This window comes from Caloenas nicobarica, chromosome 24, assembly GCF_036013445.1.
Source record: "Caloenas nicobarica isolate bCalNic1 chromosome 24, bCalNic1.hap1, whole genome shotgun sequence".
NCBI lineage: Eukaryota > Metazoa > Chordata > Aves > Columbiformes > Columbidae > Caloenas > Caloenas nicobarica.
This window is the reverse complement of record NC_088268.1, coordinates 640,812-655,934: the sequence shown is the minus strand read 5'-3', so window position 1 is coordinate 655,934 and position 15,123 is coordinate 640,812. Positions and strand designations below refer to the sequence as shown.

Genomic DNA, 15,123 nt, shown 5'->3' with positions numbered 1-15,123 from the left:
AACTGACAGGATTTGGTGAGATCCGACTCTCAAGCTGGGTAGAATAGGTCAAGAGTTTGTGTTGCTGATGGTGGCAGTGGAGAGATGTAAGTCCCTGGGGCATCTGGGAGTGTTTCTGTAGGGAGAGCAGAGGCTGCAGATGAGTGTTGCAGATAATCTGTGAGGTGCCAGGAGTAATGGACATAGGAGGAGCCATAAGAACTCACCTTAAATTTTCAGGTACTGAGCATTCCTGAATGTGCTGCTAATATATATGAAGCCTGAAAGAGGGAAAGATGTAAGGAAACAGAGTGATGTGGCACATGAGAACTTCTCTCCTAGATATATTGGATACAACACTACCAATCTCTGTAGCAATTGTCATAAACCTTGGAGGGCAAACAGAGAAGGTTAACAAGAAATGAGAAGAGCTGAAATGCCGTAAAAGAACAGTACAAGGGCACAGCATGTGGTGACCCTTCAGCCAGATGCTATACAAGATTCTCTGTTCAAACCCTCCCCACATTCATCCACTGCTGGAGAGTGGTCCCACTCTTTTTCATGTCTCTTTCTAAGGGAAATCAGAAGTGCTTGCCTGGAGGGAACCCTTGTGTCCCTGAGTCAATGCTGGTTTCTCTGTCCCAGAGCTGGTAACCACAACTCTGTTTTCCTGTTTCCTCCCACAGACAACAGGACTGGTTCTGGAGACCCATGCTCAGGCAATCCCACCCCAGCACTCCATGTGGAAGCTCATCCGGAGAGTGCTGATTTTCAAGCAAGACCTCATGTAGTAAATTGGAGTCTGTTGCTCATGAAGCACCATCCGCTTTGCCTGAGAAACACTAGGGTACTTTGGTTGTTGTCCTACTGCTGTTCCAGTGTGTCACACCTCTCCCAAGTGACATGCATCTGCTCTGTCAGCCCTGTTGAAGGCCTCATGTGCCCCTATTTATCTCAGAGGACCCTAGGCAGCGTTAATGGGGAACTGATGGCAGCCATCAGTGTCCTGCACTCCATTGTGTCTCAGGTCCCAAAAGCAAGGAAGGACAAGCAGGACAGATCCAGGCTCAGGCTTTTTCTCCAGCCTCACTGGGCTGTCCCAGGGATTTTCCCAAATGCCACTGAGAAAGAGAGCACAGCTGACAAGGGTGGGCATCAGCCTGTCCTTGGGCACTGGTTCCTGGGCCTGGCTCAGGACTAAGAGCCAAGTGCCAAGGACTGGTGGACACAGGAGAATCACCTTCAGGAGCTCCACTTCTTCCAGAAGGGAGGAGTAGACATTCAGTCCAGACTCAATCATCTCACTTGTAGAGCTCTACACTCAGGTGATATCAGTCCCACACTGCTGATAAAGGTGTATCTGCCATGTTGATGCCTCCTCCTTATGAAGTGGTGACATGGATTCCCTTCATTGTCACTCTGCAGAAAGAAGAGCTTTGAGAACATGATTCAACTGTTCTGAAATGAAAATCAAAGTGCCCTTTGGAAGTGCTAACGTCCTGCTAGCGAGTGTAGAGAGACACTTGCTACCAGCCAGCCTGGTGAAGCATAGTGATTTGTATATTTTTAATTAAAAATAGAAAAATTACATTCATAAACTGGATACAGGAATCTATATCACAGAGGAAATGTTTGGTGACATCTGGCCCACACAATGTCAGGCTGGATGTCATAAAGGCCAGCAGAGAGGTGGCCAGAAAACCTCCCAGCCGGGAGCTGAGCACCAGCCAAGCAGAGAGGACACTGTTCATGAGGCAGCTGTATCTAAAGGGGTAGCCTAAGGCTAAGTAGCTATCACGGACTGTGCAAACAGGAAAAAATAGAGAGAGAAGAAAGAACAACTGGAGGATGCAGGTAGTGAGAGAATAGGTCTGGCTACTCCCCAAGCATGACTTTTATGGCTTTGGGAACAACACCAGTGGTGTACCAGATCTCCAGAAATCACAGAGGAAATAGTACATTGAGGTATGGAGGTTGCTGTTCATCAACATGAGGACTATGATGGATGCATTGGCTGTTACTGTCAGGGAGTACGTCAGTGCAAATACCACCACTAGGGACACCTGCAAATGCCAAGTGCCTGGGAAGCCGAGAAGGATGAATTCTTCCACACTTGTCCCATTTTCAGTCTGTCTACAAGTGTTAACATTCATCTGCAAAGACAGGAACATTTCTGTGAGCATTTTCATGCCTGTGCTGGTCCTTCAAATTCCACTAGTAGTGAAACAAAACCATCTTCCCTGACGAAGTTGTTGGTGCATAGCACAGGGAAACAGCATCTACCCTAATTTAAATTGTCAGGGAAATCACTTGCTTTAGAAACAGGTTTGGACAATTAGATCTGAACCTGGAGGTTAGACCTACACCATCAAATGGACATATAAAATTATATATGAGATCAAGCACAAGCATCTCCTTTAAAACACCGTTAATGCAGTTGCTTCAATGAGATGAAAATCTCACTTAGGGAACTGTGGAGGGCAGGCTAGGGGTCTCCAGCTGTGCAAAAGGTTGTTGCAGAGAAAGGGAATAACATACCTGCACTCTTCAAGAGAGGAAATACTGAGATGCAATCTTAGCAAATGACACAGAGGGAACAGAAAACTGTAAAGACAATGTGACACTGGAAGAAATTCTCTCAACTCTTCAGTTGATCACAAGGGTTTCTGTGTGAGTCAGCACAGGCAGGATGCAGGAACAGCTAACAAAATTATGTATGAAATGCAGAGAGAAATTTTATTTTCATTACCTCACCAGCCACTGTTTCCCCAAAGCAGCAGCTAGGGAGAGGCAAACAACCAGGGAGACAGGCACCTCAGAGCTCTGTCTTTGCTGAAGGATCCATGAACCTGCTAGTTTTGCCTGTTTATCTGGGATTCACACAGATGTGGTTTACCACTGTGTTTTGATCTTTCCCACAGCAGGGCAGAAATCTCAAGCATGTTCAATACGGTGTCTCTAAGTCTATTACAGGCCAATGTTATCTAAACACAGAGGTTCTACTTGTCCAACACACAAGGTTAAACAACCATTTATATGATATACGTGTTTTTCTGCACCCCAGATGCAAGTCACTTGTGCGTGCTTACAACCCTCCTCACCAGTCTTCTGTTATTTTCCCACAGTTTCCAACTGAGATGGTGCTGGCACAGGGCAGCAGGTTAGCAGGACAGTCATTACTCATGATCTTGTATATTTGCTTTCTTCCAAGCCTCAGCAGAGGAAGCTTTTGCAAATACCTGCATTACCTCCACTGACACCTGCTTCTCAGCACAGCTACTAGGGGTAAGACCCATCTCTCTGTAATTTTGCCATCTCAGAGTCAGGGGAAGGATTTCTGCTGACCAAGCTGAAAGAGAGAGAGGCATGACTCATCTTGCCTCATGTGCCAGGTTGTCTCTGAGGACTAAGGCAGGAGTCTAGCAAGCAGCTTGGATGGATAAGTTACACATCTCAGCTTGGGAACAAATATCCCTGTCTCAGTGGTTGAAGGCAAAATCCCCCCAAGATTGCTCTGTTGAGAAGCCAGGTGAACAAAGGGGTTTCATCTATGCCCTTCCTGCAGAAAAGGAATGATTTTTGATCAGTTTTCTAGGGGAGAACAGATCTCATAATCAGGTGGGTTTCTAAGGCGGATGGAGCTGAAACATAATCTAAAGGATCCCTTTCTCTCCTTTCTTCCTGCTTACGAATTTACATACCAGAAATCGCATGTGGCTAAAGAGCAGAGAAATCCCGTGTAATGTATCTCCCCTTAAACATGCAAGGCATGGGAGGTGTATGCTATGTATCTCGGGCAGGTTCATTCACCAGTTAAGTCAATGGAAATGACCCAAATGACATCTCTTCATGTGCCATCCTCCAGATAAAGCCATGGTCCCCTTGGCTGAGGGAGAACATGGGAAACAGGTTGATATATGGGAGGAGCTGTGAATGCAGTGATGTCAGAAGAAGCGTGGATGAACAGCTGTCACCTTGCTGACTCACTTCAAGCTGTACACAACTGCCTGACGTTGTTTCCTCTCCATCCACCTGGTAGGTATTGACAGCCTGTGCTCCCGATTTTCTTTCCCCCTCACAGCCACCACTGTACTCCCACAAAGGGGGACCTTCCGTGCACACAGAGTGAGTAAAGTCTCTGCAGTTTAGCTCCATATAGGGAGAACATACATCAGAGTCACCAAGGTCGTTAGCACTAGCATAAGAACATCCCCACACCCACCTCATTAACACACTGAAGCTCCAACTGGCCACATCTCCTGGAGGTTTTTGTTTTCCCTCTGTGTGCCCCAGGGAGTTTGATCTCTGAGGCATCTCATGGGTTTGTCAGAGATGGGTAATGTTCTTTCTTCACACAGGCCAATTAAAGAACAGTAACACAATTCTCTGAAGTGTGGCCACTTGCTGACACACAGGTGATGTCTGAAATAGTCATGTCCCAAGAGACTGGTAATGTCAAGTAATTGGTTCTGTTTATTAACATGGTCTTGAAACCTCCAGGGTGGAACATAACTGAAGGCAAATATGGACACAGAGAGAATGAGGTGAGGGAGGCACCTACCTCATTTCCAAGCTTCTAGCTGTAGTTAAGGTCAAAGTCTTGAGTCTTCCTTGAAGTGAAGATCTAAGTAAAGATCTAAGTGCAAAGTCAGACAAGACATGAATAGGGGCACATTGATCTCCTCTGTCTCCAGAGCAGGTGTCTCCAGGCAAGTCACTCATCTTTGCTCCATTGATCATCAGTGGAAAGAAATAGGCACCGTCAAGACTAAGTTCATCCTGTCTCATGCAGGTCAGGCAATCCATGACTTAAATGTACCTATCTCTCTTCTGTTGACACTCAAGATAGACTAGACTTAGACAACACATGCACAAGTCTTGATGTCTAGTCATCTAGAATTAGTTGAGAATTCTCACATCCAAAGAAAGGCTGTTTACACTGTCCAGGGCCACCACACAGGTGTTGGATTTGACAGAACCATCTTCTGCAAGTCCTGTTTCAATGTGGTTGAGAGGAGACTGATCTGCACTTGGTGTGAGGGGGAGATGCCACTAATGAAAGTAACGTGCCCAGCTTGAGCCCATTCACCCACACAAACACTTTCTTCTGGCTCTCCCTCAGTCCTTGAGTACCTTGGACATGGATATAGGGTTTAACCATGAGATGGAGTTGCTTGGAAGGCTAAATAGATGGAAATCTCCTGAGAAATGATAGGGAAAAGACTGAAAGACTCAATGCATATTTCTCCTCAGTTTTTACTCATATGGCTTCTCCTCAGGCCTAGAACATCCCTGAAAATTCCTGCAGATCCTATGGAAAGGAAGCAGCACCCACAGTAGAAGAAGAAAGAACTCAAGAGCTCTTACTACTATTTGGACATGCACATGTTCATGGGATCACTTGGGATGCACCCAAGTGTGTTCAAGGAGCTGACTGGACAGTCTCTACTCAGTCCTGGAAGGAAGATGGAGCAAATACCCTCAGAAGCCTTTTCTAAACTCATGAAAGGCCGGAAGGAAGTTGGGAGCAGCTCACATGGGTTTTCTGAGAGCAAATCATGCCTCGCCATCCTCATTGCTTCCTGTGGGCAGGTGACCGGCACTGTAGGGAAGGGGAAGGGCACTGTCTGGGGTGTATCTTGACTTTAGCAAGACATTTGACGTGCCCTAATTGATGCACACACATGCACATAGAGGTGTGCACACTCACAGCATGCACACACACAAATATGTGTGCTGTTGAGGAACTGTTATACTGTACTTTGAGGCAAATTAAACACATGCTTTTGCTTAGCTATGAAAAAAGACCCACTAAATTATCAATGTATTAGACACTGTCCTACCATCATAAGCAGTTCTACAGGCTGTCTGCAAAGATATATCACAAGCCAGTTTCTTATGTACACTGGCACCAGCACCAACCCTGTGAGCACTGGTATGAGGCACCTCAGCCTAGCATTTGGTCTATCCCCCAGCACCTGCTCTGCTGCCCGGAGGTGGACACTGAACATTCACATTCCAGGATTGCTGCAAGACAGTGTTGCAGCTGTTCCTGATCTCCTCTCCAAGGGAAACTGCACTCCCTTAAAGGGATCCTTCTATTTCTGACATTCCTTGGTCACAAATTACCACTGCTGAGCAGTTCCAATTGGAATTTCCCCTTTCGTGCACACACAAATTGACACACAGGGGCACAACCACAAATGTGAGCTTAGACGTACCTAAAGAGCAACTCAGATGTGTGCACCTATACAGAATTGTGTGCACGTGTGTTTCCAAAGAAGCCCATGTCCATAGCAACATGCACTGCCACCTCCCAAACCAACAAGCACACACAGATATTCAAACACACATGCTTACACATTTATATGTTTCTGCACACATGCTCCTGTACACAGCTGTACACACACAAAAGCACACATCTACAGACACCTATGTCCACACAATTACCAATATGCAGACCAGTCAGACACAGCCATGCTCTCCTGCATGAAGGCATGTGTGTGTGCTAAAACACATACATGCTCATGGACACACCCAAACACACACACACACAGAACACTTGTGCACATCCACATTTGCATGTCTGTTATCACAAGCACACATGTACATGTGAATGCACACATGAGCACTGCCAGAGGAACACGTACCTGAGCACCATCATGCACACACACCACAGAGAACCAGGTCTCCCAACACCAGCTCTCAGCCCCTCTAGATGAATCTAGGCAAGTACTTCAGAGCCTACAGTTAAGGCAATGAATCAGTCACTGGCCAGCCTCATCAGCTTTAGTGAGCTCCAGGGCTTGGCAGTGGTTCAGTCAGCTGCTTTCTCACTGTAAGACAGAGACAAACCAGAGCAGAGTCAACGCTGTCACAGCCCCTCCAGACAGTGAGCCTCTCCATGTCCCAAGTAGGTGTGTGGTGGATAATATAAAAACTAGAGAACATTTCCACTGGTGCAGCCCCACAAAGAATTCCCACATTACAGAGAAGAGAAAATCCTGCAGTATTAGAGGTTCCTGCCTGACGTTGTTGGTCTCCTCAAGGGTCTGGGACCAGCCCCTGCCCTTGCACAGGGAGTGGTGCCACAGTGACAGTCCCAGGTGGCAGCAGAAGGGTGTGTGTCTGGGACAAGCCAGACTCCCCTGAGGCTACAGACACTGAGGCTGGGACATCAGAAGGGAGGTAGTAGTGAACCTGTCTCGAGACTCACTTCAAGGTAAATAGCCTCTCTTCAAAAAGCAGAGAAATGTGGGAGCAACATTAATTTACATAGCAGCTGTAGAAATGTTTTGGCTGCCCTGTGAATGTACACACATTCTTTTCTTTTTTTCCCAAGTTATAATTGATGTGCTGCCCTTTTTTCTTCTTGTGTTTTGCATGTGGGTGCATGGGGTGCAATTGCCTGCAGCACGAGGGAGCTGTCTGCAGCCTCTTCTGCTAACCTGGAGCTGTCTGACTTTATCTTGCAGCCAAGGATCCTGTATGCAAAACAGCTTCTGCACATAATAATACAAGAGTAACAAGGGTGTATTTGGTTAACTTGGCAAGGTTTTGGTAATGAAGGGGCTGCAGGGATGGCTTCTGTGAGAAGATGCCAGAAATTGCCCCCAGTGTCAGACAGAATCAGTGACAGCCGTTTTCTCTGCTGGCCAGATCAGTGACACTGATAGTGCTTTTGATAACATCTGTAAGAAATGGGTAAAACCTGGTGTGCAGCAGCCAGGAGAGAAGAGTGAGAAAAACTGAGAGAAACAACAATGCAGACACGCAGCTCAGTGAAGAAGGAGTAACAGAAGGTGCTCCAGGCACTAGAGCAGAGTTTTCCCTGCAGCCATGGAGAAGACAATGGTGACACCGTTTGACCCCTTGCAGCCCATGGATGACCATGATGGAGTGGATATCCATACTGCAGCCCATGGAGAACCTCATGCCACAGCAGGTGGAGATACCCGGAACAAAGTTGAAGCTCGTGGAGAACCAGCCCTGGAGCAGGCTCCTGACAGAAACTGTGGTCCCTGGAAAGGAGCCCACACAGCAGTAGGTTTTCTAGCAGGACCTGTGACCCCACAGGGGACCACACTGGAGCAGTCTGTTTCTGAAGGACTGCAGCCTGTTTAAAGGATCCATGCTAGAGCAGCCCATGAAGAACAGCAGCCCACTGGAAGGATCTACAGTGGAGGAGTGTGGAAAGGACTGTCTCCTGCAGGTGGCACCCACCCTGAAGCAGGGGAAAAGCATGAGGAGGAAGGAGCAACAGAGATGAAGCATTATGAACTGTCTGCAACTCCCATTCCCCATCCGCCTGCACTATTAGAAGGGAGAAAGTAGAAGATTTAGGAGTGAAGTTGAGCCTGGGAAGAAGGGAGGGGCTGAAGGAAGTGGTTATAGTTTTGGTTTATTCTTGACAGTAAATCAAATTTATTTCCTCAAGTTAAGCCTGTATTATCCATGACAGTAATTGGTAAGTAATCTTCCTGTACTTATCTTGACCCATGAGCTTTTCATCATCATTTTCTCCCCCACATCCTGCTGATGGAGGGGGAATGAGAGAGCAGCTTGGTGGGCACATGGCAGCCAGCCAAGGTCAACCCACCACAGACACAGCAAAGAGAGCAAGCATAGAACAGCAATGATGTGATGGCTGGAAGTATCAGAGATGCCCTGTCCCCCTTGTCCCATGCCCTGTAAGAGAACGATGGTGCAGAGATCACTGAACAGTCCTGTTCCTTGTGTGCTGCAGAAGACAAGGAGGAGCTTTGGTGTGTGTGGTTGGAGGGCAGGAACGTCCAGCACTTCATGCTTGGCTCTGCATGGTGTGAAGCGAGGAGAAGCAGCCATGTAAGGCTCCACATAATGGTTCCACATGAGATAAAACAAAGGAATGATTTTCATGGGAAACTTGAAGTGGGGTGTCTCCTCTGCCCTGAATACACCCATTAGCTGAATGCTCTCCCCACCCATCTTGCTGAACTGGATGAAAGTTTGCAGCCTCCCAACAGCTCCCTCCCTTTACATATCTGGCTCATCCAGGTCTATGAACTAGGCACAGTGTGGCTGCTCAGGGCTGGGATGTTTGTGTGCTGGGGCTTTCGGAGCCCAGGCCATGCTTAACAGCTCCAGGTGACAGTTTGTCCTGTCTGTCAGGCTTGCTGAGGCTGGTTTCTCCTGCACTCATTTTATGGGGACATGGCTTTGCCTGCACAGAAGTAGAGCACTCCCATTCTGCAGTGCTGGATTGTTGTGCTTTTTACAGACTCATTTCCCAGCTGTGCCCTTGTGCAGTGTCCACAATGTTTTCCATGTGTCTCCTCAACATCGTGCTGGGTAGGTGCACTCAGCAGGTTGTCACCAGCGTGACAGGACAGGTCACACCTTGGGGACAGGCTGTACTCTTCCTAGTGCTGGGTCATACTCCCCTGGGAAGGCAGAGGCTGTGCCCACACCCCGGGGCAACACAGCAAATGCATAACAGTGACCTCTGGCTGCTCTGGCAGGGTGACATTGTGGGGTGCAACCACAGCCCCATGGGGACAGGCACCCCGCAAACCCAGTAACCTATGGTCCAATGCCAGGACCCAGCTACTTTTCTTTACAGGCCAAGCAGATTTCTTGAAAGGCAAATGTAGCTACTGGACAACCCCAGCTTCTAGCAACCCTTCACTAGTTGGAGAAGTGTCAGCATGTCCTGCCCTGAGGGTACAGTCCTGGAGGGAGGGGCCTGCACAATATAGGGGGCACAAGCCTCCCTGCTGCAAGCTGAGCAGATATGAAAGGAATGGTTTCCCCACTGGATATTAAGTCTTTCCTGCTAATGGATCGTGGCTTGTGACATATCGGGGTACTCTTGGAGCCCCTCCCAAGATGCAAGCAGTTGACGCCTTCCTGACTGCAAGGTTAGAAAGACTTTTTGAGACAATTTTTCCACCTCTCCCTCACCCTGCTTTTGTGAACATTCATCATTTTATTCTTGGGGTAATGGGGCAGATTTCCATGAATTAGGGTTACTTCTGCCCTGGTATCCAGCAGAGCCATAACCTGTTGTTTATTGTGCTGGGCTCACAGGGTTACAAGCAGAATATAAGGATCATGTTTATTTCCACCCATGCCTGAGTCTGTACCCATCCCTCTCCCCATGTTGAAGAGGGGACGTCCCTTCCCTGGGCTTGTTTGCAGGGAAGGGAGAATGCCACTCTCTGCACCCTCTGCCCTGTGGCTCCACCTCATTATTTTGTGCCCAGACCCCTTTGAGATGTTGCATCTGCATCTCACACAGAGTCACTGCTTCAGCTCCAAACATCCTCATGTTCACTATAAGCACAGTAGTAACAGCCAAACATAGCATGAATTTTCCTTACTTTTTCCTTGTTCTACCCTGTGTTTCCTGAAATGAGTTAATTCTTCAGGTGGGCTGGGACATTCAGCTAATTCCTCCTCACTTTCTCAATTCACCAGGAAAACCACCTGGCCAAATGTCCTATGCCAGCCCCCCATGCCTGTGTGTGGGGCCAACCAGGCATTTGGTCTCTCTCTTCTTCACTATTCTTTCTCTACAAAGGCATTTCCCACTGGGACCTGCTGACTACACCAAGTGTTTTGCACCAGGAGCTGCTGTTTTGTTTTGATTCCCATAAGAAACACCCACAGACTCTGTAAAGTATTGTTTAAAATGCCATTTCTTCAACTAAGACTATTGTCGTGGTTTAACCCAAGCTAGCAATACAACCACGATAGCTGCTCATTCACCCCCTTCCCCAGCTCCACCCCACCCCAAATAGGAGAGAGAATCAAAAGGGAAGCGAGAAACTTGGATTGAGATAAACACAGTTTAATAAAATAAAAAAATACTAATACACTACTAGTAAATATATATATATAAAATAGAAATAAAATATACTCTAGGCAGTTCCTCCCAAACTCTGTCCACACCAAGCAGCCAGTCCTAGGAAGCAGCACCTGGTCCCAAACAGCTGGTCCTGAAGAGAGAAAAGAGGAAAAAGGCAAAAAAGCCCAGAGGCCTCTGCAAAACAGCAAAAGGCCAAACTAAACGTCCCAAACTGAACTCCCCTGGCTCTGATAAAAAAACAAAGAAGAATTCAAGAGAGCAAATACCTGAGAAAGAGAGAGAGAGAGTGCCCGAGAGAGAGACAGGAAGAACCTGACTCTCCTTAAATATGAAGCATGATGTTAATGGCATGGAATACTCTTATTGATCAGTTTGGATGTCAGTCAAGCTCTGCCCCATCTATGTCCCCCTTCCTCGATACCTCACACCTGTGGGCAGAGCACTAAGAATGTCCTTGGCTCTCAGACCAGAGCAATTAAAAACATTAACTCTGTGCTGGGGTGTTGTCTCTTGTTCTCAAACTAAGTCCAAATAATGACTGTGCTAACTATGAAAAATAAAGGTTTCTAACTGCATGGAGAAAATTAATTTATTTTCAGTCAAACCAGCACAACTATGAAGAAAGAGAAGGCAGTAGAGATGATCCTACATCCTTCAGATGCCAGGAGTCCTAAGCTATAATATGTGCTGTCAAACAGGTAGCTCCAATCAGAGTATACCACACCACATAGATCCTGCTCATGGAAGTGTGTCTTTTGGTCCATCAAGCTTTTACAAGATTGTTATAAAATAAAACATCTCTATTCATGATTTCTGCTATGAAATAGGAAAAGTGTTTGCATGAGAACTTCTTACTGTGTTTTAGACACAGGCAAGGACACCCAGAGAGTGTAACCACGGGCACCGAGCAGGAGCTGCCTCCAGGCTCATCAATTACAATCAGCTGGACGAATTTTGCCTCTGGCCAAGGGATCTGTGCAGTGCAACACTGTCCTGAAGGACAAGCTCTGCATGTAGCACAGCACAGCAGAGGACAAAGACTCCTCAGTAATGTGTCAATTGGATCACTAACTCCTTGATGTACAGTGATATTTGGCTGAGGGTGGTGGCACCCTGCCAGTTGTTTACATCATGAGGACAAATACCAGCTCTTGAACCTGCTCAGCACAGCTTTCACATCCTTGTTTCTTGGGGTCTACATTAAGTGGTTGGGCAGGGGATCAAGAATAATGTAAAGAGCAGCCACTGCTCTATCTGGCTCAAGGCAGCTCCCATGTAGGTGAAGAAATCTGGACCATAGAAACAGACCACAGCAATGAAACAGGAAGCACAGGGTAAGACAGCTCAGTGCCTGCATTCTGCAAAGCAGAGCCACAGCATGATTTAAATCACCATTAAAAACCAGACAGCCTTAGGCAACAATGCCTGCAGTTTGAAGTGTTAAACCTGCATGGATCCTCTGTCCCTTTCCTACCAATCCAAGATATCCTCAGTTGAGCGGCCAAACTGGGAGTCATGCTAAGAGCCAGTAGCAGCACTCTAGCAGTGCTTTGGCAGAAGGGCTTACTCGTCTGTCAGGAAAAATGTCATTCCTCCCTCTTCATCAAGGACAATTACAGATGGTATCATCATTGTGAAGGACCTGAGATACCTTGGAGTTGTTGCAAGGTTTAGTGCAATAAGGTTACGAAGTGCAACTATTCTGTTTTGAAAGACAGATATTAAGAGCACTACTAGGGAGAAAAGATTTCAGACGTGCAAGTTAAATGCCCTTGTGAAGCTTTTGGCTTTCAGTCATTCTGAGATATGCTTCATGAGCCAAAATTCCCTTTGCATGAAGGACAGGAGTGTACAGATTTCCATCTTTCCACCTGTACAGTGGAAAAAAAATATACGAGACTGTAGTGGCTGCCAAGAGACATTTCCACCAAACAAAGAGGCTGAGATTTACATGTAAAAGCACCCTCTCCACCCAGAATGGCAGCCAGTTCCTGAGCACAAAACCTCTGGAGGGACAAATGAAACAGCCAAGAGCTCTGAGCCCACCTGCAGCTCTCTTGCCATGTGCCCCCACAATCCTCATGTCTGCTAATCTTCACATTCTCCTGCATGCTCTGTGTCAGAGCAATTTGATCTCCCTCAGAAATGCACCATTTCACTGTCCACATTTCTGTGCTGGATGCCATCAGCTCCCACATCCTCCATACCTTCAGCAGCGTGGGTGACTCCTGCCCATGCCCGCTGGCCATGTGTGATGGGTGGAGAGGAAGGTGCAGCAGCAGCAATGGGCCATCCCAAGGACTGTTCCAAGCTTTCCTGCTCTTGCCATTCTGCAAGGCAAATCATCTTCCAGAGCCCAACACCTACCCCATCTCGCCCCAGCACAGCTCTGGCCATGGCAAGAGGAAAACGCTTCCTCAAGATGTCAGGGGGCTGCTGAGCCCTCAGGACCTCCTGCCTTTCTGGGCATTTGTGGGCAGAGACACAGCAAGGCAAGGCCTGATGGTCACTGGCAGCAGAGCAGCCAGGGATGACTTCCTCAGCTCCAAGGGATGGTGCCCAAAAGAGGAGCCACTGCAGAGTGTCCCAACCTCCCATTCCTCTGTCAATGGAGAAGGATTCCCCAGTGCCCTCACCCCCTTCCACCCCAGAGTAACACCCTTCTCCTTTGGCAGCTTGGAGATTTTCCACAGAGCGAAGGACCACATGAGGCCAGGCTTGAATGCAGCAGAACTTTAATGCATTTAAAGAGGGAAACAAAGTCACTGCAAGTGGAGGACAACAGTGCAGGAATCCCCACAGGAATCCGAAAGTCTGCAGTCCATGCTCATGAAGAAATTCATGCGTGATATTCATCTGCCTGCCCCATAGAGGGAGAAAAGAGAGCTGATCCCCACCAGGCTGGACCTGGGGGAACCTTGTTGCCAAGGGGAACAAAGCAAAAAAAAGAAAAAAAAGGAAAGAAAGGCAAAGCCATCCAGCTCTATTGAAAACACATCCAACATCTTGATCCTTTGCCCAGCACCATGTTTTCAGTTCCTCAAGGTGTCTCCCTGGGCCTTTCCCAGCATCTTTATCAGCGCAGGTACCTTCTGCCAAAGTAGCGGCTGGAAATGCCAGAGAGGTCACAGCAGCCAGAGTTGATTGGCACCCCATCACAGCTGAGGATTCTGCCAACAGCAGCAGAGGTGGAGGAGCCCACAACAGTGTTCTGTGGGAAGGAGCTGAGGATGGGGCCGGGCAGGGTCACCACCACAGGTGAGGGCTCAATGACAACTCTGGAGTCCTGGCACTGCCTGACACAGGGCTCATTGCAGCTGTTGGCCAGTGGGGTTGGGCCGCAGGGCTGGCAGGGCAGGCACTGGTCATAGCAGGACATGTCTTGAGAGTGGAGAGAACCTGGGAGAGAGGGCAGGGAGAAAGCAGGGCATAAAAGCAGATAAAAAGTTGCCTGGTTCCCCTGTCACAAAGGAACCAAGGCCACTACTGAGTGGGGAGCCAGAAGACGTGCCAGGAGGCACACAATCTTCACTACCCTACAAGGAGCCGCATAGCACAGGGAGGCTCTCTCTTTGTGAAAAAACTGAAAGCCCCCTCTGCCACCTCCCAGCCCCTCTCTAAGCAGAACTTCTCACTCCTTCCATCTCCCATGATAAAGAGATGCAAACCCGAGGACAGGACATAGCCAATATGAGCAGAGATGTCCATCAGTGACAGATGTTAAGTTGGAAGAGAATCAGAAGCAACTTCAGACTTACCTGGTTCCCAGGAAGAAGGAGGCAAGAGAAGTGGATGAGAGAGCGGGGTCTTGGGCTGCCTTTTATACTTGCCCTTCATTGCTGCAGGAACAGAGGTACCCTTGGCAGAGGTAACAATTTTCTGACAAGCTCATCTTGGATGCAAACAATCACAGCTAATGATATGGGCTTTGCTTTACTTTCCAACACTGCTGCCTTTTCATTTCCAGGTTTGTGCCATGCTCATTCTCCAATGAAAGCTTCTTCTGATCCCTGAGATGAAAGGCCCCAGGATTTCTCAGGCAGGAATGCAGCAGTGCAGACAGAAGACTCAGTTCAGGTGCTTGGATGGGTCTAAGAGAAGGCAAATGATGTCATTCTGGGTCACTCTGAGTTCTTTGATAGTCATGAAAGTTCAGTCTCAGGAAGAAGTTGCAACCATAATCGACTGCATGCCCTTAGGCTCCCATGCATGAGGATGTGACAAGTCTCATCTTTCCTTAACTTCTCAGCTCACCCTGATGTTTTTTGTGAGTGTTGTGTTGCTTGCATTTGACA

The 15,123-nt window shown here is 47.7% G+C and overlaps 1 protein-coding gene across 1 annotated transcript; it reads right to left on the bottom strand.

Annotated features, from left to right (window-relative positions):
- Positions 1–13,904: 13,904 nt before the first annotated feature.
- On the bottom strand, positions 13,905–14,665 carry LOC135998184 (feather keratin Cos2-3-like). Its single transcript, XM_065651318.1, has 2 exons — positions 14,587–14,665; positions 13,905–14,227 (listed from the first exon to the last, which is right to left on the bottom strand). The coding sequence occupies exons 1-2, from the start codon at positions 14,663–14,665 to the stop codon at positions 13,905–13,907; spliced, it is 402 nt and encodes a 133-aa protein (XP_065507390.1).
- Positions 14,666–15,123: the final 458 nt, after the last annotated feature.

What these genes read in the sequence shown, in the direction of transcription:
- LOC135998184 (XM_065651318.1), bottom strand. Translation starts at nt 14,665, where the DNA reads ATGAAGGGCAAGTATAAAAGGCAGCCCAAGACCCCGCTCTCTCATCCA. An exon ending in TCCTTCTTCCTGGGAACCAG is followed by an intron (nt 14,228 to 14,586) that starts GTAAGTCTGAAG and finishes CCTCTCTCCCAG; the next exon opens with GTTCTCTCCACTCTCAAGAC.